At 44.9% G+C, this 26135-nt stretch overlaps 1 protein-coding gene across 3 annotated transcripts in view; it reads right to left on the bottom strand.

Moving 5' to 3' along the window:
* Window positions 1-26135, bottom strand: part of FBXO15 (F-box protein 15) — a 47953-nt gene that overhangs the window by 19615 nt on the left and 2203 nt on the right. For 2 of the 3 annotated variants that reach the window (XM_017644507.3, XM_073213218.1), the window contains exons 2-8: window positions 24524-24634; window positions 11737-11841; window positions 7470-7712; window positions 6720-6929; window positions 3314-3440; window positions 1938-2020; window positions 857-999 (exon numbers count right to left, since the gene is read on the bottom strand). In XM_017644507.3, coding sequence (XP_017499996.1) covers window positions 857-999; window positions 1938-2020; window positions 3314-3440; window positions 6720-6929; window positions 7470-7712; window positions 11737-11841; window positions 24524-24634 — 1022 coding nt within the window. The remainder of the gene's footprint in view (window positions 1-856; window positions 1000-1937; window positions 2021-3313; window positions 3441-6719; window positions 6930-7469; window positions 7713-11736; window positions 11842-24523; window positions 24635-26135) is intronic. The other variant, XM_017644508.3, reaches the window with a different exon arrangement.

Here is a 26135-nt window from a genome sequence, read left to right on the forward strand (position 1 = left end):
CTAAAGCATTTGCCCTCCATTATAAGAAATCACCCAGTTGATGAAAGTTCTTTACAAAAAGCTCAGCTAATGAATGTAGAAATGATGATGTGCTAAGCAAAACACCGTTTTCTAAACTCAAAAAAAAATTGACTTAGGCAGGGATTAATAATGGATGTCAAATCCATTAGGTAGAAGAATTTGGGAGAACAGGATATTTGGAAATAACGTACCTAGTTTCCCCTATGAAATATTACCAAAACTGTTAAACTAGAATATCTGTGCAAGTTTATACATCGAACTCCAAGTTTAAAGGATATGGAGGAATGACACCAAGAGGAGGCAGGCAGACAAACCAGAGCTGAGGGCACTCTACATGCCTTCTCCCCTTCAGGGGGGCTGAAGTCCCACCCTTTCTCTTTCGACTGCAGCCTCTGTCTCAGCTTTGGTAAACGTGACAGACACTGAAGCAGTCTGTACAGAAGGGCTGATGTCCCTTTATTCTTATCTTGGACAGATGCTACACTGGCCCTGTTAGCAAATTTACCAGATTCCTTTGAGATAAAGAGAAGAAGTGGGGGAAGGTGGGAGCAGTCAAAACAACAAGAAAAGTATCGATAGAAAAGATGCACAGAGAATATTCTAGAAGGTAGAGCAGAGAGATGGTGATGAAGACGCCAGAGCCAGAAGCTACTGAGATGAGAGTTGGCCAGGTATTTCACAAGACCTAGAATGCCAGAGGGCCTGGGAGGACAGCGAGCCGACAGAGATGCAATGACTCGTTAGGAGCACAGAGCTTCACTCAGATATAAAACTGGTCCTCTGTTGGCTCCAATCTCCTAATTTCAAACTGAAAGAAAAAGTCAATTCGTTTCACCTTTCTTGGTACAGAGACTGCGAAATGTGCCACTCAGGTAGGAAATTCCACTGCTGTGCATATCAACATGGAGTTGGTAGTCATGCAGTCCATATTCTGGGTTGTCATCCAAAAGGGGGCTATGAGGAGGCGGCTCATAAGGGCTAAAAAGCAAAACAAAGCATATACACAAATTTGTCAACACCAGAGATAAAATGCTCGAATTGAAAAAACCCTTTTAAAATATTAACATCCATTCAAAGCACCAGCTATCATATCAATTCTGTGTAGGATTCCCAATCATATTCATACCATGAACTCAAACAACTCCTGTTTCTTCTATACTTGATTACCTCTGTACTTCACCAACTTCTATAAAAACAGGCAGAGATATGAGTTCCACAGGTGTCCACAGGACCACCACAGGCCAACGTGTTTCTGAGACCTGTCCCAGGGCAGCAGAGGTCGGCAAAGGCGCCCTGCACCCAGGGGGCCAGGAGCCACGGAGCAGACCTGCTCAGCAGGAAAATGCACCACGTAGCAGACCTACAGGTCAGGACCCTGAGCAGAAGACCCAAAGCTAAACAAAGTTTTATTCAGTAAGAAAAACTTTATATATAAGGTAACAAACTCAAAAGCATTCAGGAGCTTTGCAGGTGATTTTTTAAAATGAGCATGAGAGCTGTAGTGAAACTGAATGTATATTCACCTCCTGAAGACCTTCAAACTCATTTGGAGACACAAGCTGTACAGACCCAGTAAAAGCACATCTGCCAGCCCTGCCCAGCCAAGAAGCCATGGGTCTGCATGTGTACCAAGGATGCATACAGAGGATTAGTGCCCTGGCATCTTGGAGTAATGAAGCTATCCTGCCCTTATAAATAATACTCCACTAGGGACATAATCCTTAACCCAGAACAAAGAAAGTAAATGTGTGCTCATGAATAATCCAATTGTTTCAGCAAGAGCTAAATAATTATGCCTGGCTGCTGACTAAAAACAAAGTATATTTGTAATTATTCTCAGGATATTTAGATGGTATCAACTTCTAATCTTTACGTCGACTACACAAAAAGTGATACACCCACACACAAATACATACACAGTGGCCGAGCCTAATGCACTCCTCTCCACAAGGTGATGGAAATGAAGATTTGCCATAACAAAAGCCAGTTCTTCCTCCCTCTGAAAGTTAATTAAAAAGAATACATTTTTCAACTGAAATATTTTAATTTTTCACAATGGCATTGTGAGCATCAATGGCATTCATCCTGCAGATGGATGCAGTTTCTTACAACTAAGGTTTCCACAGTGCACCTGCATTATTACTACTAAAATATTATTACTGCCTAATGAGGCTTAGTGTCCTAGTGACAACCCAAACATGCAGAGTGTGCAGTATCTGAAGGGTTAACATCCTAGTCCTTGTGAGACATCAGAACACTGCATTATGTATGATGGTTTCAATAACACATGTTATTTATTCCAGGTTGTTCCAACTCTTTACCAAAATCAAGACAATACTGGTAAGACCTTCAAAGATACATGATTAATTCCACAAATACTTAACCTTAGTAGCATAACATTCCTCTCTCGAGTACCTGCTTGACTTGGCAAAGCCAGTGAATGATTATATTCAAACTCCACTCATCGGTCGGGTTGAGTAGCAGAAAACGTGACTATACAGGAACTGGTCTCCATTCCTCCCCAAACTCACAGCTGACTCGGGGGAACCCAGAATGTAAATGTGAAGGACCTGCTCTCTGGCAGTCCAAGGGAGGACAATCAGATCATAGTCCTCGTGACTGGGGGGCCAACAAAGATTGACCAGTGCAGGTCAAGAAACACAAAGCAAGCACAGCAGTGCCTGTGCCCGGCCCACAAGTCACGCCCCCTCAGGAAGCTGGAGGGACAGGGACCAACTGCCACGGCTGCTTGAGGAAAGGGTCCGAGGATGCGGCTGCTGCAGACCTGGTTCTGTCCAGTCACCACGTAAAGATGCGCGCTGTTATTCTCAGAACACAGTGTGTAAACTGCTATCTTAAAACAGCCACAGGTCAAAGCCACAGATTTCAACAAACCTGTGGTGCACAGAGGAACACTACACTATGATGCTTTTCACTGAAGCGCCTGCCCAGAAAATGACCCCCGACAAGGGAGCCAGCCAAGAGTGTCACCTAGTGAAAAAGAGACCTTATCTGGTGGGAAAGGATAACTCCTCAGACACTTCATCCTGAGGGCAGAGCACACTCAACGCCACCCCCACAGGCTCAGAACGCGTGCTGAGAGAGACTCGGGCAGCGCCAGGACACTGCAGTAGGAACGGGCACCTGGCAGGAGGCGCCAGCCGTGGCCCCGGCAGGACAGAGGGTCTCCTGGAGGGCACTGGGTGACAGGGCTGAGAGGATGCTCCAGCGGGTGGGTGCAGGACAGCGGAGGGAGGAGACCGCATGGCGTGGGCAGGGACTCGACTCTCACCTTCCACAGCCCCACCAGCAGGCCTGGGTTGAGGCAGAAGATCCGAATGAGCCCATCACAGCCAATCATGGTGGATCCAGTTAGATCACTCAGATTGTACTCTGCCATTAATGAATGCCATCGAGGTCTGTGAACATCCATGCCGAAGAGAGGAAAGAGAAATGAGCTTTCACCTCTGAAGTGTTACCAGTTCTCTTTAGTGTTGTGTTATCTGAAAATATTTCTGAAGTGTGTGCACGCTGTTAACAAGTGACCTACTGACGGGCAAGGACATGAGCAGCTTGTGCAAGTGAAAGGCCAGCGGGCCCATTTCTCATGCAGTGTCCCTCCCTCCCGCCCGCTCACTCAGTGGCCTGGGCACAGGTGGCATTAGGGTCATGAAAGGAAGAGGTGGAAGCGCTTTCCATTCCCTCCAAACCCGGCACAATGCTGCGGTCAAGGCAGACTCTCATTTGCATTCCTGAGTCAGATAATGCATAAAGGCAAAATACATTAAATGACAAGAAAGCATGTGGTCTCGGTAGGCTAGCTGAAAGCAGATATACTTTTTAAAGTTACTATCAAGAATACCTCAGAGAAAATGAAAATTTTAACATCAGAAAATAAATTTAAAACAAAACTATGTATGTTTCTATGAAGGAGATACACTGTGAACTGTAAGAATTAGTGTCTAAGAGTAAGTCAGTCAGGAAACACAACTCAACTCTCTATTCATCATAAGACTTAAAATCAACAGAGTGAAACATTTTATAAGCACTATAATGGCAGACAGATGTTTGTCATTCCCAGGAACGTAAAGATGGTTCAGGCAACTACAAGAGGGATGTGATCTCCAAAGTCAATGACACAGCTCAGCATTAGAGGGAAGCCCCTACGGAGCCGGGGCCACATCACATCCAAGAGTCACTGGCGCACTTAGGGCCAAGCCAGCAGGCGATAGGGGTTCAAATGTTCATTAAGTTAAAGAATTAGAATGTCAGGGAGTTGGGCCCTGGCACTGTTTCACAGCAGAGGAGAGCTTCAAGCATCCAAACCGCTCTGTGGCACCGCACAGCCCCAGCCCCGCATTCTAATCTCGGAGCTCCTCTTTGGGCTGAGAGCCACCTGGGGCAGGGAGAGGCAGGTGGGTGAGCTGCGTATGATGCATCCCTAAACATAAACTCAGCACCGGCAGAGCACACTAGGAGGGTGTCAAACACAGGCTGGGGACCCAGGGGTGGGGTCAGGGGCCGGAGCTGAAGCCTTAGCTCCAAAACGGTCCAGGCTGATCTTCATTCACAGGTGGGGGACTGCCATTTTGGTGGGGACAGATGAGGCCAGGGGGCTGTGAAATCCCCCCTTGGCCACTCCTCAGTGCACCCCTAACTAGAGAACGCTGGTCAACATGGCTGAGCAGCGGGAACAGACCCCGCAGGGAACGTGCTCACCCCATGCACCCTGACTTCCCGGCCTACCGACAGAGAAACCAAGGTGGATGTTAACCCAACCTTTCTCACAAATATGGGGAGACACCCCACAAACTGCAGAATGGAGAACACTAGCAAAGGAGAAAATTTAATGAAAATTGAAGTTGCAAATTACCTAAGGCTTTCACTGTTGTTAAAAAAAAATCTCATGAAGGAAACAAAAAAGACCCAAATGAACTGCCACATCTCTCCTTTGCTGTCACACAGATGCATGTAAGGATCCCTGTTTCTGCACGATGAAAGTATTTGCTTACAAACCTGCAATTAAAATGCAGGTCCAAACGGATTCCTGAAATACACCTTCTGTGTTTGTTCACCACAATTTATCCAATGCTGGCTGAAGTCCACTGAGTTTTAATGGGAAGAAACTCTAGCACACGAATTTTCCCAATGAATTGTAGCATTTCCGTCACTTGCAGTATCTGTACTCCTGACCTGGATGGCAGCTTTCAGGAGCACACTATCTTTAATTGAGCTTCACAGTTCAAAACTATCCATTCAAATGAGCCTTTCACAATCATGTTAATTTTGATCTAATACCGATAAAATATTTCATGACATGCCAAGGAACATGTTGTTTGACTGGTACACACGTTGTGGACTCATGCCCCAACAGCATCTCATAGTGCTTAAAACCACACACCACATTAGACAAATCTTCTGTCCATCATGATACCGTATGAAATTTCAGAGATCTATCCAAACAGAAGTATCATTCTAAAAAGTGTATTTCAAAATATCTTCTGTAATATAATCAGGAAAAAGAACTCGTGTATTCTTGTTCACAGCAGTAAGAGCATTTGCAGAATGCGGCAAAGCCTGGCGTTCCCAGCACTAAGAAGCATGGTCCTCAGACAGACAGCTTGACAGCTGAGAGTGACCACTGGGCAGCCCACAGAGCCGCCCCCAAAGGGAGGAGCCACAATCAAGGTGCCCAGCTAAATGCTGCAAACACGGCCCGGATGGAGGAAACCCAAGGAAGAACACTGCCCCTCCTGGACAGCAGGACACATGAGCTCTCTGCACACCTTCACAGCAAGGGTGTGTGTGAGAGGAACCCACAGGTGGGACCACGGCAGCAAGGCTGGGAGGCCAGGGAGCAGTAAACACCGGTGCCACGTGGAGGCATGAGACACGGTGTCAGCCCGCCCACTGGAGGTCAAGGGCTGGAAGCCAGCCCTGGAGAAGGCAGCCATGACCTGTAAATTGGCTGTAAATTTTACACAAACACAGTTGCTTGCTCAGATCAGGATGCTCCACATGCCACAGTTCAGCTTTTAGGAGAAAATGACTAAAGATGAGAAAAATAAGCAGTTTGTTGGAAAAAGCAAGATGCAAGCCTTATAGTGAGTGGACAGAATAAGTACCCAATACTCACCAGCAGTGTGATACCCATGTGTCTGGTCAATGCACTCACAGCAGCCATGCGTACTACATGCTAGGGCACCATCACCACCACCACCCCAGCTCACAGATTAGAAAGTGGAGGCCCGGCAAAGTAAGTTACTTGCACAAGTAGGGTCAACAGAAAGGCACATAAATATAACTAAAAATTATGACTTTATGACCTAATGTTTGAACTGTGATTACTGACTGCGCTGTTCACTAAAGCAGGAATACATAATAGTTTTGTATATCTTCATGAAAAAATGGTTAAAACTAAAAACTTCCAAAGGTTAGCCAGCCATCAGGGGACTTTGTTAACTAGAGGTCATTCCCCATCACAGATAACCATGGTAGGAAGAACCTAAACTTACATCTGATCAGAAATGTGATCAACTCCTTCTCCTCTTCTATACTGACCCAAAATGAGAGACAAGTCTTCAAGATGCAATCAAATTAAAATACACTGGCTGTATTTTTAAATGACAACAGTAATGCCAACTAGTATTTACGTATAATATGTTCTCACCTGAAAGTTCTGCTGAATTAGTACTTACCCATTTTTGGAGGGGGTTTTAGGCCGGTGCATAAAAACTGGCATCACCCCGCACAGATCTAGCCCTGACAGAGCGGCCAGTCGTGGCCAGTGTTTGCCATACCACACGGCTGTAGCTGACGCGTCATTGATGGAGAGATCGACGTGCTTCAGGACGTGCTCTCTTCCACTCTTCTCCTTCAGTATAATTACCCAACCTAAACCCGATATTCTGGAGACAGAAAAGCAAGCTAAAAACGGGCTCATGGAAGAAAAAACATGCTGAAGTCTACTTCACACGTCGAGTCTAAAGTATCTACGCCCGACAAGCCAAAGCCGAGGGCCAGAACATGCCCGACATCACTTCGCGTCACCAACAGCTCTCTGCTCACGCTTCTTGGCACCTTCCTGCCACTTGCTGAGCACCTCCTACGTCCTCAGTACGGGCTGTACACAGGTACAGAAGACAGACGTTCCGCCCGGAAGGTGGGATGCCTTGACCGTTCCTGCCTTACTAGAGCAGACTGCTAGGTTATTTCTGCTTTTCGTAAAACTTTGGGCCATTTATATGGAATGGGAAGACACTATCTACCCTACAGACGCACAGAAACCCACACAAATATCAGACAGTACCTCACAATATAAACCTCACGTATGTCCTCTGTGCACAGCACTTGGAGCGGACACCATCCTTTTAGAAAGTGACACACACCGCAATGTTTAACAGCACTCTCAAGTGCCCACTGCCCACTGTGCAGATGACACTGCGTACCTGAGCGCCTCCTTGGTTTTAGCTGGGAGGCCCGTGTAAGGGTTGACAGGTCTGAGAACCTCAGCTAGTGCTGCTTTTACAGACACTGTTTGTTTTGTAATATATTCTTTCTTCCAGTATCCAGCTTCTTTATCCTCAACTGACAGTAAGCTCACAGACACAGCTGTCTTCTCTACTGAATGAACTTCCCAATTAAATCTTTTAGGCGAAAAGGCAGTGGAGTAGATTCTGATCCAAATAAAACTAAAGGAAAAGAGGAAACATGTTAGCTAAGAGACACTGTCATGTACCTATAGCAGTAATACACTAAGTTAGAGGTGCACCGTGATTTTTAAATAGTCCAATTCCACAGATAAATCAAGCTGCACATTTCTAGCTGTTCATATTAAACTGAACTGCAGCTTGAGGTAAGTGTTTCAGCCTGAGCAACCTCAGAAATACAAAAGGAAAAGCTTGGCCCCCGGGGTCAAGTTAAAATGAGGGATCTCCTGTTATTTGTGATCATGCGAGCCAGTGAGTGAACAGGAGATTATAGAAAAATCGTAAGAAGTCGTGTGATTCCTCTGATTTTAAGTATACTCATGTTTCTTTTAAAAGAGCATATACATATATATGTATACACAAAGTATCAACAGCGAATAACAGAATTGTATGTTTTCTGATTTCTGTTTCAATTTTCAACAATGAACATGTACTGCTTGCACAAAGATAAAAAATGAGAAATTCATTGCACAATAACAAAAAAAGGAAAAGAAAAAATAACAATGACAGTTAATTTTTGAGCATTATGTTTCAGCACTTCATATACATTAACTCATTTAATCCTCACAGCAACCCCCGAAGTAGCTACTTTTACTGTGCCCGCCCACTGAACAGGTGACCTAACAGAGGCCCAGGCCCGTCTGTACACACCAGGAATTAATTGGTAGAACCAGGACTGAGTCCCCTGCACGTCACCGCCTTCGGTAACAAAGAAACGGACTCAAAGAAACAGAGCAATTCACTCACATTCAGAGCCAATCAGCTACAGTGCTGGACTCAAATTCAGCCCTGTGATCCCCCCACTTGCCATGGGGGCCGGCAGGAAGTCACACAAGCAGGAGCCAAAGCTGAGGCCAGGGCCCCTCTCTCCAGCCAGGCTCCCCTTCGGGAAAATGAAGTAAATGCCTCTTGAGAGAAACTGAGGCAGGGATTAAAATCAGTTTCCTAATGTGAAAGGTGAATTTTACATAAATAAACTTAATTACTTGCTGATTTATGATTCCACATTTCTTGTTAGCGTGGGAAGAGATGAAACGACCAACATTCAAGGGACCCCTGGCACAAGGCACTTTCCTGCCAGGAGGGGATGTCCTCCTGGCTGCAGGAGGTCCTGGGAGATGCTAGACCCTCGTGGTGACAGCCTTCAGTCAGGACTAAGCACAGCACAAAAGGAGTGCTTCTCCAGCACAGGACCTGGGAACAAGTCTCCTCCACCCAGGCCTGACATGGACTTGCCAGCAGGCCCACACATTCTTGGATCCCTACTGGCATCTTTCTAGTATAGATTTCCAAGTCACTTCTCGGCCCACAAAACCATTTCACACCACGCTCTCTGCCTTAACATACTTATATTTTCAATTCAGAAATTTCTGGGCTGTCATATGTGAGCTAATAAATGCAAATGGATGATTTGCATAGTACATCTAGGCAAATCCAAAACAGTTTCTCCAAAAGCCCTTGAACACTTTTAAAAAAATTCCATTTATGCAGAAGCTTGTTTGTGTTTTCTTCACAATTATTTACTCATAATTCCACTCCACTTGCATCTTCTTTTGCTTTAGCAAGACTTCAAATTTCTTACATCAAACTGAGGCTGCCTCCATGCTGACATCAGCCCACACGGACTACACGCACGCTGCCGTGGGGCAGGGAAGCAGAGCCGCCCCACACACAGCTCAGTGACAACAACCGCACCTGACATTGTGAGATAAGCCACTTTCGCACACATCATCCTACCGGATTTACCCTAAGTGAAAACTAAAGAGGACAAAAACATTTTACGCTATAGAATTAAAGTACTGTGCAGATCGTTCCCCTAATCTGTAAAACACAAACATCAAGTTTAAGAGGCTTTTAACAATCTCCAAAACCCAAGCACATTCATCTCTTCATCACCACATGCTCCATCCTGTTAAAAAGCTAAAGTAGACATGAAGACAAGAGCGTATTTATCTGTTCTATCAGTCAGGTCCAGAAAGGCTTTAATCAAACAAGTTGTTCTGAAAATGGGGCCAATTCAATGTTCTGATAAAGTGCTTCTCAGAGTGCTGAAAAATAAAAACCCCACATGCTGATCGGACCCAGCCTGGTCCACGCCTCCCGGACCCACGCGTCCATGTGGACACTGACACGGATGCTGAGGGCCACAATGCGCACATGGAGAACTCACTGGGGAAGGTCAGAACATCTGGGCCCCAGACAGCATCTCTGGAGAGGGAGAGGTGACCCCACTGATGGACGGAGCACCAGCTACCCCACCCCCCAGTAGGCCGCCCATGGGCACCAGGGTAAAGGGTGTGATGTGCCTCCTGGTCTCCTCTTCAGAAGCAATGCTGGGAAAATACTATTAACTTTTCAAAAACATTGGTTCACCCATTTGATTGTGCACACATCGTTTAATGAAGTCAGACTACGACTCTTAAAACTACAATTCAACTTATACAATTAAAAAGAACATACACAACTTCAAAAAGTAAACAAACATGATGGTAATTTCATCATAAACTCAGTTTTTAAGGACAACCATCAAGAAACTGAGATGGGGCATCATTAATAATGCAAGTACACCAGATATTATGAGAACTATGGCCCCAAATCCACGGGGAGGCCCGGTGCCTGCACCACATGGGCCTCTAAAGTTAAGGCAGGAGCTAAGAAACTTATAATTTCTCAGCTTATCTAAGTAATCTGAGTTCTATCCTTAAAGTAAGAACCCTCCAGAAAGCTACTGTTGGGGACATGTAATTGACCCGTTTCTTGCAAAACGCCTCCCTGCATTTTGCTTTAGTGAGCACCTCCACCTCTCATTAAGGGTCATTAAGGAAGGGATAAAAATTGCTCTACATTTATTCTAGGACTATTGTTAAGAACATGATTCATTATTTCACTCAATGTGTGTGTGTGTCTATTGACATAGACAGACCAACACAGTCTCCCACAGAGGAAACATCTTTTTAAATTAAAAGAAAAACCACCCTTCACAACAAGAGAATGGTATTAGGCCCCCTTCTGATTATGAAAACTTGACATTCACTAGTATGACCTGGAGAATTTTTTTAAATGCAGATACCAGAACACACAATTAAAATCTCCAGAAATGCAGGCCAGGGTCCAGATGTTTTCAAACTTCCAGTCAGTTCTCATGCAGTCATCCCACAGATGGCATTCTGAGAGCCACTGCACCAGCTGTTTCTCACCCTCCATGTTCCGAGACGGAACCCATCACAGCTCTCCCTCAGCCGTTCTCCGTGTCATCCGTTCAGCAAACTACCAGTGATTCCGCATTCCCTCACTTTCTCCCTGGTGGGCAGGTGGTTTTGTGTGAGATCAAGATCTGTCTGACCTTCTCATGTTGAAGGGGGGGGCCCCTAAGAGCCAAGCTGTGGGCCATACCATTCCCACCAGAAGTTGGGATTCCACCGTCTCACCCCCAAAGAGGAAATTCTGGGTTGCAGACAATGACCACAGTGACAGAACAGAAGAAAGAGTCCCATCTCTTCTTTCACAGGTGCCCTGCCAGGCCAGGCGGGCCAGGTGGGCCTCATCCTCTCCAGCTCCCCGCTGCCTGGGTAAAGCCTCAGTCGGAGGGCACCCGCAGCCTCTCCTACGCCTCATCCATGCTGCCCTTCGGGTTCTCCCTGAGCGCACCTGACAGAGCCCCTCCTCTTCCCACCTAAGGATCTGCGTGGCCGCCAGCAAAGTGTACACTCCCTGCTCTGCCAACCAAGGGCAGGGCCGGCCGGGGTGGGTGCCCGGGGCTGCGGGAGACGGCGGGGGTAGGTCTGTCTGCTTCTCGGGGAAGACGGCAAGTCCTGCCGGCCACCAGACCGGGCCACTTCTCCCACTAACAAGTTTGATCTTTCCTTGGACCTATTGCGTCTATGCCTAAAAACACTCACAAAATTCTTTTCAATTTTAAAAAACATTTAAAAAGGTCTTACGAGTTCTCGCGACTTCCACATCAAAATGCCATCGAAACCTAACAGGGGTTTGGTTGTCTCCTTACTTGTCATTGGCCAGATGATAGAAGCGCCTGTTCACACATCCAGCACAAAGCAGGGTCGCAGCATCCAGGTAGGAAAAGATCTTCAGCAGGATTTCCGGAGGCATCCTGAGACGAGAGGAGACCGGAGGAGCAGGGGAGCGCTTAAGGCACAAGTTACCCAGGGAACACCTGCCCGAACATCCCCAAACAGGAGGCGACAAACAGACCCTCTTACACAGAAGGCTAACTGCACACTTCTCGTCAGTATTTTCTCCCCTGAAATGTCTGGTTTTCAGTTCCTAGGACACGAACCGACAAGGACCCCAGGGCACAGACGCTGACATCCTCGGCACTCTCATCGCACCCCCACACGGGGTGAACGGGCCGGCCTCCACTGCCCCCTCATGAACACATCTATTATTCTTGTTGAGGTCAGAGAAACTCAGAAACAATGCATCCTTAGCTATTGATTTAAAAATCACAGAACACTCCCCCCACCCCCACACACACACAAAAAAAAAAACCCCATAGTGGGACAGGAAAGAAGTCACTTCCCCCTAACCACCACTGCTCCCCTGGCCCCGCCACCTGCACATCCTCGCGCTGGGACTGTTTGGGGAGACCCCGAGCTCCAGAAGATTTTCTCAAGTGCATTTTTCCTTTGCATTCATTGCCTAACTAAACTGCGATGCATTCTCAGTGTCCCATGTATTATCACAAGCTTAGGACTGTACAAAACACTACAAGAATCTGAAGTGCCTAGAAAGCATCACCAGTGTTAGGAAGTCAGGAACGGGCCCTCATGACCCTCGGGCAGACGACAGTATGAGACAATATGAGAAGGAAGCTAAAGACACTGGGCAGAGGGTGTCTAGGGGTGAAGAGTTGAGGAGACCAAACCTTTTGGCCAATTTAAAATGGCTTGCCACACTCCACTTGTGATTGTAACTAGTTTACATTTTTTTAATTATGATGAAAATTACGTTATCAAATGTTTCATAGGGAAATAATCATTCTTAAAATTCTGATTATACTGAGAAAGAATGAAGTGGATCCCCAGAGAAAAGCTGATAAATGCAAGACATATTTGATGGGTGTCTCTATGTAAGTGTTACTCCATCAAAAGCTTCTGAGATACGTAAGCAGAGACTTTCTGAGAGTTTAAACAGGCAGTTTTTCTTGGGAAATAGATAGATCCCTCCCCCCAAATGAAATGTCTTACATTCAGAGTCAATAAAGCAGCCACTTCTGGAGAGAAAAAGTCTCTCACGCTAGAGATGACAAAGTTGCAGGAAAAAACATTTCTGTGACCGGTCGGATCATCCATTGCATATAGTTTCTGTATTTTGATTGAACTATTTCACAAAAATTCACAGGTATTTTTTAAACCAGTGTAATTAAAAAAACAAAAGTAGAGTCAGGCTTAAAGAAAACATTTTAGGAAGGTGTCCAGCAATTGTAACAATCTCTTAAATGAAATAAAACCTTATTCAAGATGGACATTAGACAGGTTTACCCTCCTACCCCGACTAACATAATAAAGGGGGTGCTTCTAGCAGAAGGAGAAAACCTCTGCTTGTACTTCCAATACTTGAGGCCCAAAGACATTCTTAATTATGGCTCATGAGGTTTCCTCGAAGCTGGTACGATGTCCGCACCCGTCCCGGGTTCTACTTGTCTCACACTGGGTTCTGATGGGTTCTGACTACCTCACACGCTCTGAGTAGGGGAGGAAGGGAAAAGGGAAGAGGCAGGCGAGAGGCAGGTGAGAGACAGGAGGATCGAAAGGGCACACAGTACCGGGCACAGAAAACCTGCTTCAGGCCAACAAGCTTCCCCGAGAAAAGCTAAGTTAATTTGTGCATGTTAATTTTTAGCAGCATAAGAGTTCAAGTCTGAAATGCCCCTGTCCCCGTTCCATACTGTGAATACCCTGCAATATTCCTGCATTTCCAACTTCCTTGCTCCCTGTTCCCATGGAGAAAGCTCAAGACTCCTTGCCAAGCCCGTCCCACACTGAGGTCCAGGGGCCCGGCTCAGGGTCAGAGGCCTTGCCCTTCTTCATCACCCACACCAGCCTCTGAGAACTCTCGCCCCAGTACCGCCTCTAAAATGCTGCTCTCCCTGACCCCCACCTCCCTCCCGCCAGCGCAGAACCCCCTGCTGCTCCCACTGCCAAGCTTCGGGAAAGAGCAGGAGAAAACAAGGCCCTGTCTGCACCTGCTGCCTTGCCTCCACTTGCTTTTTGCACATGTGGATGTGAAACGTAACACACAAAAGCATATCCCTACACAAAGGCCCTGCCCATCCCCCCCCCCCACCCTCACCCGGGCCAGCTCGGGGCTGCTCGCCAGGCCCCACCGCCGGGGCCCGCAGGGGCCGCCCGCGCTCAGCAGCAGCTCCTCTTCTGCTCCACATGCCCCGTCCCGCCTGCCTTGGCCTCCCTGGTCTCTCCTGACTCCTCAGTTGGCTCTAAATGGCCCAGTTCTCTGACTTGTTCCCGGGGCGCCTCACTTTCACCTCCAGTATCTCCCCAAAACGCGTCACCCTCTCCATGGCTGTGGACTCTTCCCACACCCCCCGAACTCGAGTACCCCCCTGCGTCTGCAGCGGTGACTCCCTTCTGCCCCGGCGCCTTCCCATCCCAGCCAGCAGCCAGGGTCCCACCTCCTGGCTGCCTTCTGCTCACACACCTGACTGGGCATGAGTCGGACCCCAAGCAAAGCTCAGACTCGCCAGTGTCTCTCTATCTCCCTCCTCCTCAAGAAGGGACACAGGTAAGCAGATTAGGAGGTATCCCCGCTCTCGGCCCAAAACTCACCACACTGTGCATGGCACAGTCTCCTCCCTCAGGGCCTGCAGAGGTGGCCTCCCCTCCCGCTCACTCACCACCCCCCTGCACCCCTGCCCACGTGGCGCACCTCTTGGTCCCTCTTCTCCAAGCTCTTTAAGGGCACTTTTCATTCTCAACTCGAATGCCACCACCTCAGAGAAGTCTTTCCTTACCTTCCTGCCCCACTACTCTGGATTAGGGAATCCATTTGTTCTCTTGACAGCAAATGCCCCAATTTATAAATTGTTACTTTTTTTTTAATCTCTCTCCGCCTCTAGACTGAAAGCCTCGTGGGCACACACAGGAACGGCTCCCACTCGTGCCCCAGCTCCAAGCACAGTATCTGGTACAGAAAAGTATTTGATGGGTAGTTTAACTGAATAGACATTTGTTCTATTTCTTAGATGAGATTACTTTATGGCAAATTCTATTCCCTGAGGATACAGCTTAAAGCCTAAACTGAGGTCCTTAAATCAATCTTTCCTTTTTGGCTTTTCATTTCTTTTTAAAACACACAAAAAACATGTACACTTTAGCTCACTAAACAGTTATTAAACAGTTTGAATAGTAGAAGCCCAAAACTTGAAATCAGGCAACTTAGGTTTGAATCTGAATTCTGCAATACGTGGACTCTGTGAGCCTTACTTCCTCCACTGTGAGCTGAGCTCTCCGGGTTCCACACAGTGCTTAGCATATAGTTGGTGCTCCACAAATCCTAGTACAGCAAAAACCCACAGGCATTTCAGCACCAATCTCATAAAATTTTTTTAAAAAAAGATTCTACAGAGGCGGGAGCCAAGATGGCGGCGTGAGTAGAGCAGTGGAAATCTCCTCCCAAAAACACATAGAGCTATGAAAATATAACAAAGAAAAATCTTCCTAAAATAGAGACCACAGGACACAGGACAACATCCAGACCACATCCACACCTGCAAGAACCCAGCGCCTTGTGAAGGGGGTAAGATACAAGCCCCAGCCCGGCGGGACCCGAGCGCCCCTCCCCCCGGCTCCCGGCGGGTGGAGAGAAACCGGAGCAGTTTTTTTTTTTGGCGAGCGCTTTTTGGAAGCCTTAGAGGGACGGGCCCCCGTTGCTGGGGAGGCAGGGTGGCGGGACCGGTGAGGAGGTGCCTGGGAACAGCGCCGGAGGACAAAGAATATCCCGCGTTTCTCCCTGCGAGACCTGGGGGCGGGTGCCTGAGACCGGTGCCTGAGGACGGAGGAGGTCGCGCGTTTTTCCCCTTTTTTTTTTTTTTTTCTCTTTATGGCAAGCGCTTTTTGGAAGCCTTGAAGGGACGGGGACCCCAGTGCTAGGGAGGCACGGTGGCGGGACTGGTGAGCGGGTGGCTGGGACCGGCGCCTGAGGACAAAGAATATCCCCCGTTTTTCCCTGCGGGACCGGTGGGCGGGTGCCTGAGACCGGCACTTGAGGACAGAGGAAATCGCGCGTTTTTCCCCTTTTTTTTTTCTCTTTTCTGCGAGTGCTTTTTGGAAGCCTAAAAGGGACAGGGACCCCGGTGCTAGGGAGGCAGGGCGGCGGGACTGGTGAGTGGGTGCCTGGGACCGGCACCTGAGGACAAAGAATATCCCGCATTTTTCCCTGTGGGACCGGTGGGTGGGTGCCTGAGACCAGCACCTGAGGACGGAAGAAATCGCGCGTTTTTCCCCTTTTTTTTCTCTCTTTTTGCCAAGTGCTTTTTGGAAGCCTTGAAGGGACAGGGACCCCGGTGCTAGGGAGGCAGGGCGGCAGGACTGGTGAGCGGGTGCGTGGGACCAGTGCCTGAGGACCAAGAATATTGAGCGTTCCTTCCCTGCGGGACCGGTGGGTGGGTGCTTTTTGGAAGCCTTGAAAGGACAGGGACCCTGGTGCTAGGGAGACAGGGCAGCAGGACCAGTGCGCGGGTGCCTGGGACCGGCACCAGAGGAAAAAAAAAAAAAAAAAATCGCGTGTTTTTTCTTTTTTTTTTCCTTTCTGTTCCCTCTCTCATTGTTGCTGTTGTTGTTTTGGTTTGGAGAGTGCTTTTTGGAAATCTTAAAGGGGCAGGACAGGTCACTTAGACCAGAAGCAGGGAATCTGGGGATCTCTGGGCACTCTAACCCCCTGGGCAGCAGGGAGCACAGAGGCCCCTTACGGAGATAAATAGTCTCCTGGCTGCTCCCCCTCTAACGGGGCTCCACCATTTTGGAGGAACAGCCCCAGCCAGGCCAAGCCCACAGCAACAGTGGAGATAAACCCCAAAGCAACTGGGCAGGAAGCAGAAGCCCTGTCTGCGCACAGCTGCCCAGCACAAGCCACTAGAGGTCGCTATTCTCCCAGGAAAAGGCTACAAACCAACAAGAAGGGAAGCTCTTCCAGCGGTCACTTGTACCAGCTCTGCAGACTATCTCTATCACCATGAAAAGGCAAAACTACAGGCAGACAAAGATCACAGAGACAACACCTGAGAAGGAGACAGACCTAACTAGTCCTCCTGAAAAAGAATTCAAAATAAAAATCATGAACATGCTGACAGAGATGCAGAAAAAAATGCAAGAGCAATGGGATGAGATGCAGAGAAAAATGCAAGAGCAGTGGGATGAGATGCAGAGAAAAATGCAAGAGCAGTGGGATGAAGTCCGGAAGGAGATCACAGATGTCAGGAAAGAGATCACAGAAGTGAAACAATCCCTGGAAGGATTTATAAGCAGAATGGATAAGATGCAAGAGGCCATTGAAGGAATAGAAGCCAGAGAACAGGAACGTATAGAAGCTGACATAGAGAGAGATAAAAGGATCTCCAGGAATGAAACAACACTAAGAGAAATATGTGACCAATACAAAAGGAAAAACATTCGTATTATAGGGATACCAGAAGAGGAAGAAAGAGGAAAAGGGATAGAAAGGGTCTTTGAAGAAATAATTGCTGAAAACTTCCCCAAACTGGGGGAGGAAATAATCGAACAGACCATGGAATTATACAGAACCCCCAACAGAAAGGATCCAAGGAGGACAACACCAAGACACATAATAATTAAAATGGCAAGGATCAAGGACAAGGAAAGAGTTTTAAAGGCAGCTAGAGAGAAAAAGGTCACCTATAAAGGAAAACCAATCAGGCTAACATCAGACTTCTCAACAGAAACCCTACAGGCCAGAAGAGAATGGCATGATATACTTAATGCAATGAAACAGAAGGGCCTTGAACCAAGGATACTGTATCCAGCACGACTATCATTTAAATATGATGGTGGGATCAAACAATTCCCAGACAAGCAAAAGCTGAGGGAATTTGCTTCCCACAAACCACCTCTACAGGGCATCCTACAGGGACTGCTCTAGATGGGAGCACCCCTAAAAAGAGCACAGAACAAAACACACAACATATGAAGAAGGGAGGGGGGGGAATAAGAAGGGAGAGAAGAAAAGACTCTCCAGACAGTGTATATAACAGCTCAATAAGCGAGCTAAGTTAGGCAGTAAGATACTAAAGAAGCTAACCTTGAACCTTTGGTAACCACGAATCTAAAGCCTGCAATGGCAATAAGTACATATCTTTCAATAGTCACCCTAAATGTAAATGGACTTAATGCACCAATCAAAAGACATAGAGTAATAGAATGGATAAAAAAGCAAGACCCATCTATATGCTGCTTACAAGAAACTCACCTTAAACCCAAAGATAAGCATAGACTAAAAGTCAAGGGATGGAAAAACATATTTCAGGCAAACAACAGTGAGAAGAAAGCAGGGGTTGCAGTACTAATATCAGACAAAATAGACTTCAAAACAAAGAAAGTAACAAGAGATAAAGAAGGCCACTACATAATGATAAAGGGCTTAGTCCAACAAGAGGATATAACCATTCTAAATATATATGCACCCAATACAGGAGCACCAGCATATGTGAAGCAAATACTAACAGAACTAAAGAGGGAAATAGACTGCAATGCATTCATTGTAGGAGACTTCAACACACCACTCACCCCAAAGGATAGATCCACCGGGCAGAAAATAAGTAAAGACACACAGGCACTGAACAACACACTAGAACAGATGGACCTAATAGACATCTATAGAACTTTACATCCAAAAGCAACAGGATATACATTCTTCTCAAGTGCACATGGAACATTCTCTAGAATAGACCACATACTAGCTCACAAAAAGAGCCTCAGTAAATTCCACAATATTGAAATTCTACCAACCAATTTTTCAGACCACAAAGGTATGAAAGTAGAAATAAATTCTACAAAGAAAACAAAAAGGCTCACAAACACATGGAGGCTTAACAACATGCTACTAAATAATCAATGGATCAATGAACAAATCAAAATAGAGATCAAGGAATATATAGAAACAAATGACAACAACAACACTAAGCCCCAACTTCTGTGGGATGCAGCGAAAGCAGTCTTAAGAGGAAAGTATATAGCAATCCAGGCACACTTGAAGAAGGAAGAACAATCCCAAATGAATAGTCTAACATCACAATTATTAAAACTGGAAAAAGAAGAACAAATGAGGCCTAAAGTCAGCAGAAGGAGGGACATAATAAAGATCAGAGAAGAAATAAACAAAATTGAGAAGAATAAAACAATAGCAAAAATCAACGAAACCAAGAGCTGGTTCTTTGAGAAAATAAACAAAATAGATAAGCCTCTAGCCCAACTTATTAAGAGAAAAAGAGAGTCAACACAAATCAACATAATCAGAAATGAGAATGGAAAAATCACGACAGACTCCACAGAAATACAAAGAATTATTAAAGACTACTATGAAAACCTATATGCCAACAAGCTGGAAAACCTAGAAGAAATGGACAACTTCCTAGAAAAATACAACCTCCCAAGACTGACCAAGGAAGAAACACAAAAGTTAAACAAACCAATTACAAGCAAAGAAATTGAAACAGTAATCAAAAAACTACCCAAGAACAAAACCCCGGGGCCGGACGGATTTACCTCGGAATTTTATCAGACACACAGAGAAGACATAATACCCATTCTCCTTAAAGTGTTCCACAAAATAGAAGAAGAGGGAATACTCCCAAACTCATTCTATGAAGCCAACACCACCCTAATACCAAAACCAGGCAAAGACCCCACCAAAAAAGAAAATTACAGACCAATATCCCTGATGAATGTAGATGCAAAAATACTCAATAAAATATTAGCAAACAGAATTCAACAGTATATCAAAAGGATCATACACCATGACCAAGTGGGGTTCATCCCAGGGACGCAAGGATGGTACAACATTCGAAAATCCATCAACATCATCCACCACATCAACAAAAAGAAAGACAAAAACCACATGATCATCTCCATAGATGCTGAAAAAGCATTTGACAAAATTCAACATCCATTCATGATAAAAACTCTCAGCAAAATGGGAATAGAGGGCAAGTACCTCAACATAATAAAGGCCATATATGATAAACCCACAGCGAGCATTATACTGAACAGCGAGAAGCTGAAAGCATTTCCACTGAGATCGGGAACCAGACAGGGATGCCCACTCTCCCCACTGTTATTTAACATAGTACTGGAGGTCCTAGCCACGGCAATCAGACAAAACAAAGAAATACAAGGAATCCAGATTGGTAAAGAAGAAGTTAAACTGTCACTATTTGCAGATGATATGATACTGTACATAAAAAACCCTAAAGACTCCACTCCAAAACTACTAGAACTGATATCGGAATACAGCAAAGTTGCAGGATACAAAATCAACACACAGAAATCTGTAGCTTTCCTATACACTAACAACGAATCAATAGAAAGAGAAATCAGGAAAACAATTCCATTCACCATTGCATCAAAAAGAATAAAATACCTAGGAATAAACCTAACCAAGGAAGTGAAAGACTTATACTCTGAAAACTACAAGTCACTCTTAAGAGAAATTAAAGGGGACACTAATAAATGGAAACTCATCCCATGCTCATGGCTAGGAAGAATTAATATCGTCAAAATGGCCATCCTGCCGAAAGCAATATACAAATTTGATGCAATCCCTCTCAAATTACCAGCAACATTCTTCAATGAATTGGAACAAATAATTCAAAAATTCATATGGAAACACCAAAGACCCCGAATAGCCAAAGCAATCCTGAAAAAGAAGAATAAAGTAGGGGGGATCTCACTCCCCAACTTCAAGCTCTACTACAAAGCCATAGTAATCAAGACAATTTGGTACTGGCACAAGAACAGAGCCACAGACCAGTGGAACAGATTAGAGACCCCAGAAATTAACCCAAACATATATGGTCAATTAATATTTGATAAAGGAGCCATGGACATACAATGGCAAAATGACAGTCTCTTCAACAGATGGTGCTGGCAAAACTGGACAGCTACATGTAGGAGAATGAAACTGGACCATTGTCTAACCCCATATACAAAGGTAAACTCAAAATGGATCAAAGACCTGAATGTAAGTCACGAAACCATTAAACTCTTGGAAAAAAACATAGGCAAAAACCTCTTAGACATAAACATGAGTGATCTCTTCTTGAACATATCTCCCCGGGCAAGGAAAACAACAGCAAAAATGAGCAAGTGGGACTACATTAAGCTGAAAAGCTTCTGTACAGCGAAAGACACCATCAATAGAACAAAAAGGAACCCTACAGTATGGGAGAATATATTTGAAAATGACAGATCTGATAAAGGCTTGACGTCCAGAATATATAAAGAGCTCACACGCCTCAACAAACAAAAAACAAATAACCCAATTAAAAAATGGGCAGAGGAACTGAACAGACAGTTCTCCAAAAAAGAAATACAGATGGCCAAGAGACACATGAAAAGATGCTCCACATCGCTAATTATCAGAGAAATGCAAATTAAAACTACAATGAGGTATCACCTCACACCAGTAAGGATAGCTGCCATCCAAAAGACAAACAACAACAAATGTTGGCGAGGCTGTGGAGAAAGGGGAACCCTCCTACACTGCTGGTGGGAATGTAAATTAGTTCAACCATTGTGGAAAGCAGTATGGAGGTGCATCAAAATGCTCAAAACAGACCTACCATTTGACCCAGGAATTCCACTCCTAGGAATTTACCCTAAGAACGCAGCAATCAAGTTTGAGAAAGACAGATGCACTCCTATGTTTATCGCAGCACTATTTACAATAGCCAAGAATTGGAAGCAACCTAAATGTCCATCTGTAGATGAATGGATAAAGAAGATGTGGTACATATACACAATGGAATACTACTCAGCCATAAGAAGTGGAAAAATCCAACCATTTGCAGCAACATGGATGGAGCTGGAGAGTATTATGCTCAGTGAAATAAGCCAAGCGGAGAAAGAGAAATACCAAATGATTTCACTCATCTGAGGAGTATAGGAACAAAGGAAAAACTGAAGGAACAAAACAGCAGCAGAATTACAGAACCCAAAAATGGACTAACAGGTACCAAAGGGAAAGGAACTGGGGAGGATGGGTGGGCAGGGAGGGATAAGGGGGGGGAAGAAGAAGGGGGGTATTAAGATTAGCATGCATGGGGGGGAGGGAGAAAGGGGAGGGTGGGCTGCAAAACACAGAGAGGACAAGTGGTGACTCTACAGCATTTTGCTGGGCTGATGGACAGTGACCGTAGTGTGGTTGTTGGGGGGGACCTGATATGGGGGAGAGCATAGTAAACATAGTATTCTTCAGGTAAGTGTAGATTAAAAATTTAAAAAAAAAAAAAAAAAAGAAAGAAAGAAAGAAAAGGGGGATTACTCCTTAACAGGATAAAACTATTGGTAAATCAAAGATCAACGCATGCTTTAAATATCCTTAATGTTGATCACTTAAAGGGTGTCAGATGATCAGCTATGGAGGTACTCTTTTCTGATAATATTCCTTTCTCTTAATTAAAAAAAAAAAAAAAAAAGCAGTTACTGTGTGCTGACCTCCAATGAGTTCTGCACAGTGGTATAGAGGGCATGTCAAAGTGTGGGCAAAGGGTCTGTTTGTTTCTACGCAGAAGATCAAGGCCTAGCTTGGATACCCAGAAAATGAACCAAGATACGATATGAGGAGGAGCTTCCGGCATCAGCACTCTCTGGAGGACTCGTGCCGGGGGATGATCATCAAAAAGCCTCCACAGGGATCCGGACGATGCTGCGGTTGTGGCTGCATCCAGCCCACCATCTCCTGGACTTGCCATGAGAAGGAGGAGGGAGATGTCTAGGCTGGCATGTGCATACAGTGAGACAACGAATTTGACCGGATCTGTCTGTTGGAACTCAACCAGGAGTTGGGAGGGGTGCAAGTTGTAGCACCCCAAAATCTCATGACTATAGACTATCTATGGTTAAAAGAACATATGGGATGTGAACAGATCCCAGAAATGGGCTGCTTTAATTTGTCTGATGGTTCAAGTACAGTTGGAAAATATCCATCATATCATAGATAAATTTTCACAAATGCCTAGGGTGCCTAAATGGTTTTCTTGGCTTCACTGGAGATGGCTGGTAATTATAGATTTGCTTTGTTTATGTCACCGTATTCCTATTATGTCAATATGTGTGTGCAAATTAGTTAGTAGTTTAAAACCTATACATACTTAAGGTACTATACAAGAAGATATGTCAAAGAAATAATCAATCCTCCCAAGTTTCCTTCATATGCTACATCTATAGCTTTTCTTCTTCCTTCCTAATTACAAACTTTAAATAGAATTCGTGCCTCATATCGAATTTACCGAGTATCATAATTCCTCCAGGTGGTAAAGATACCTCGAGACAAGTGCTGGGCATAGAAGCCACAGGGCATAAATCTGCAAAGAAGTAAAAAGCTAACCTTTGCAAACAATATGGCTTCTCTCTCACTTACCAACTTTACATTTCCCTGTATGGCCCCGGAAGATGACTGGTTAGCCAGAGACGGGTAAGATTCCTCAAGGGAGGAACAACCTAAGACAGGCACAGTCGCAGGGGGGCCATCAGGTGAGAATTTGGGGATCAACAGAGGTGAGGCTCAGAACCTCACCCCCCCTGTTTTGAGAGAAATCTTCTGCATCCGTGGATGTCTTGCTGCCCTTGTCTAGCCTGGATTAATACTTAGTCCATAGGCACACACCTGATCATCTGATCATCTACATTTGCCTTCTTACAGCACTAAACTATGTTTTCTACCTTTATCTTGCATCTACCTACCACTTCAGCATTTTATTAAAAATAAAAATAATAATAATAATAGGAGAAATGTGGGATCAACATATAAATCAAGTACAAAAATCAAATGAATATTCATATTTGACCTGATGGTTTATAGGTCATATTGCATGATCAAAACCGAAAGTTTCTGTGATGACTGCCCTTGTACTGTTCACCATGTAAGAATTTATTCACTCTGTAAGAATTCGTTCACCATGTAAGAACTTGTTCGTTATGCTTCAGAAGATTGGAGACTGACGAGAATTAGGCTTGAGATGGATTAATGATTGTACATTGAGCATTGACCCCCCTATACTGAATTTTATTGTTGTTAACAACCATTTGATCAATAAATATGAGAGATGCCCTCTCAAAAAAAAAAAAAAAAAAAAAAAAAAAAAAAAAAAAAAATTCTACAGATCTTGTTGCTGAGGTCCCAGTGCCAACTCTTGCCACAGCAAAACGGTTCCCAAAACACTGAGAGCTAAGAAATTCAGAGACTTCTTGACCTTTTAGAAGAGCACATTTTAATCTTTCTCCTATTTCAAGGGTCTATGTCAACCAGAAAGTGAATAATTTTGAAGAACATTTTTAAAAAAGGAAAATTAAATGTACTTGTCACTTTTAGAAGTTTAACTTCATAAAAACTAGTCTAATAATGATAGTGGTGACAGGCTGATGACTCATATCAAACTTTCCATGTTGTACATTCTTCCTACACAATTCTATTCTTGGAGAGCAAAAATAGAAACTTGGTATATACAGCGTTAAAATTTCTGTAAGGACTCCATCCCCAGAGCCCCCCACCCCCACCCCAGAGTGACAGACGCCTGTACTCACCTATCCAGGGACACGGAACAGTTAGTGGGGGGTTTCTCACAGTCCTTTTCCCACCTGGCATATTGCTGCAGAGCAGTTCTGCCTGCAGCACCTTTGACACTTGGCTCCTTTCTGAAAGTAAACATGGAAAAATCAGATTACAATGAAAGGTGAACTGTCCATTCCCCTTTACAAAATCATAAAGGATTCATAAACTCCCAAGATTACTCACTGTAAAACTTCATCTCTGCAAAGAAAGATAGGAAGGCAGGTGGGGAAGGATTGTGAAACATTCAGTGTCCTGAGTTAAGTAAACCTTCAAATTGAACTTACTCTGGTGTGTTTTAAACCTAAGATCCAGTACGTGCTATTGAGACTGTCAGCATATAAAAGAGGTGCTATAAAATGTATTTAATAGAAATAAAAAGGATAAAGATAAAATCAATAGATTGGCCAGTTTCAATAATACAACAGGAACCTAATAAAGACAACATCAACAGAGTTAAAAACACACCTGTCAATCTGTGAACCAAAGCCACCAGCATAACCTACTGTTTGGCTGCCAAGGGTCAGTGACTGGCTGCGACTCCGGCTGCATCAGGCCTTGCCATGGAGTACCGATACTCAGCCACAGATTTTTTCACATTTGAACAACTCACATTCAATGAATATATTTTAATTGGCTATCTTTTTTTTTATTTTAGGGGTACAAAAAATAATAGTGAATCTTATAACCAAGGCTTTTAAGATTTGAGGGGAGAGGGTATAACACTTTATGCAATTAATCCTTTCCAGAAGTTCCTAAAGTAAGTTTGTATTACCCAGTCCTCAAAATGAGTAGTACTCAATAGCAGCATGGTAGGGGTCTGAAACACCCAGAAAGGCACTGGGCCCACAGCCTCTGCTTCTGGACAGCAGCCCACAGCAAGAGCCCTTGGTGGGTATGTTGTTTCTCTTGAACAGGTTTGGAAGCTGCTTTTTACCACACACATCAATTGTTGGCCCACCTCCCACCGCACACGTTATTTCAGTGACTAAAACCTAGAGTATACATTATCCCCAGGCTCAGTTCACAAATGCTGTTGCTCTGGGTACATATTTTGTTCACCTGCTTTTCCTACCAAGTTGACTCCCTGATTATATTTGGACTGACACTCAAAAATGATGTGTCCAAAAATCAGGGACAAAATGAGGGCTCCAAGAAGTTGGAAGGAAGAGCAATAACCTCTCTGCAAGCAGAGGAATGAGTGCCACACAGTCAGATCTGAACAGAGGACTGCCTCAACCTGGTGCAAGCCGTCCCTTGGAGGCACAGGGTGGGTGTCACCCACAGACCTGGGGTAGCCTGATGATGACTGTGGAGATGGGTATGCCAAGAGGTCCATATCAGCAGGCCCTCAAACTACCTAACAATTCCCCATGTGCTTCTGGGCAGCTGGAGAAGGAGTTTCTCTTTCCCAGACAGTTTTCCTTTTAAAAACAAGCATAATGGCTGGCACATGGTAAACCCTCAATACACATGAGCTATCATCTGCACAGGGGCATCTCAGGCTAGGAGAGGATGAGTATAATAAACCTTTCCATAGCCTGGAGGGTAACAAATTCACAAGGGCTTAAAAAAAATGCTGGCTAC

The sequence above is a fragment of the Manis javanica genome, chromosome 9, assembly GCF_040802235.1.
Source record: "Manis javanica isolate MJ-LG chromosome 9, MJ_LKY, whole genome shotgun sequence".
Classification (NCBI taxonomy): domain Eukaryota; kingdom Metazoa; phylum Chordata; class Mammalia; order Pholidota; family Manidae; genus Manis; species Manis javanica.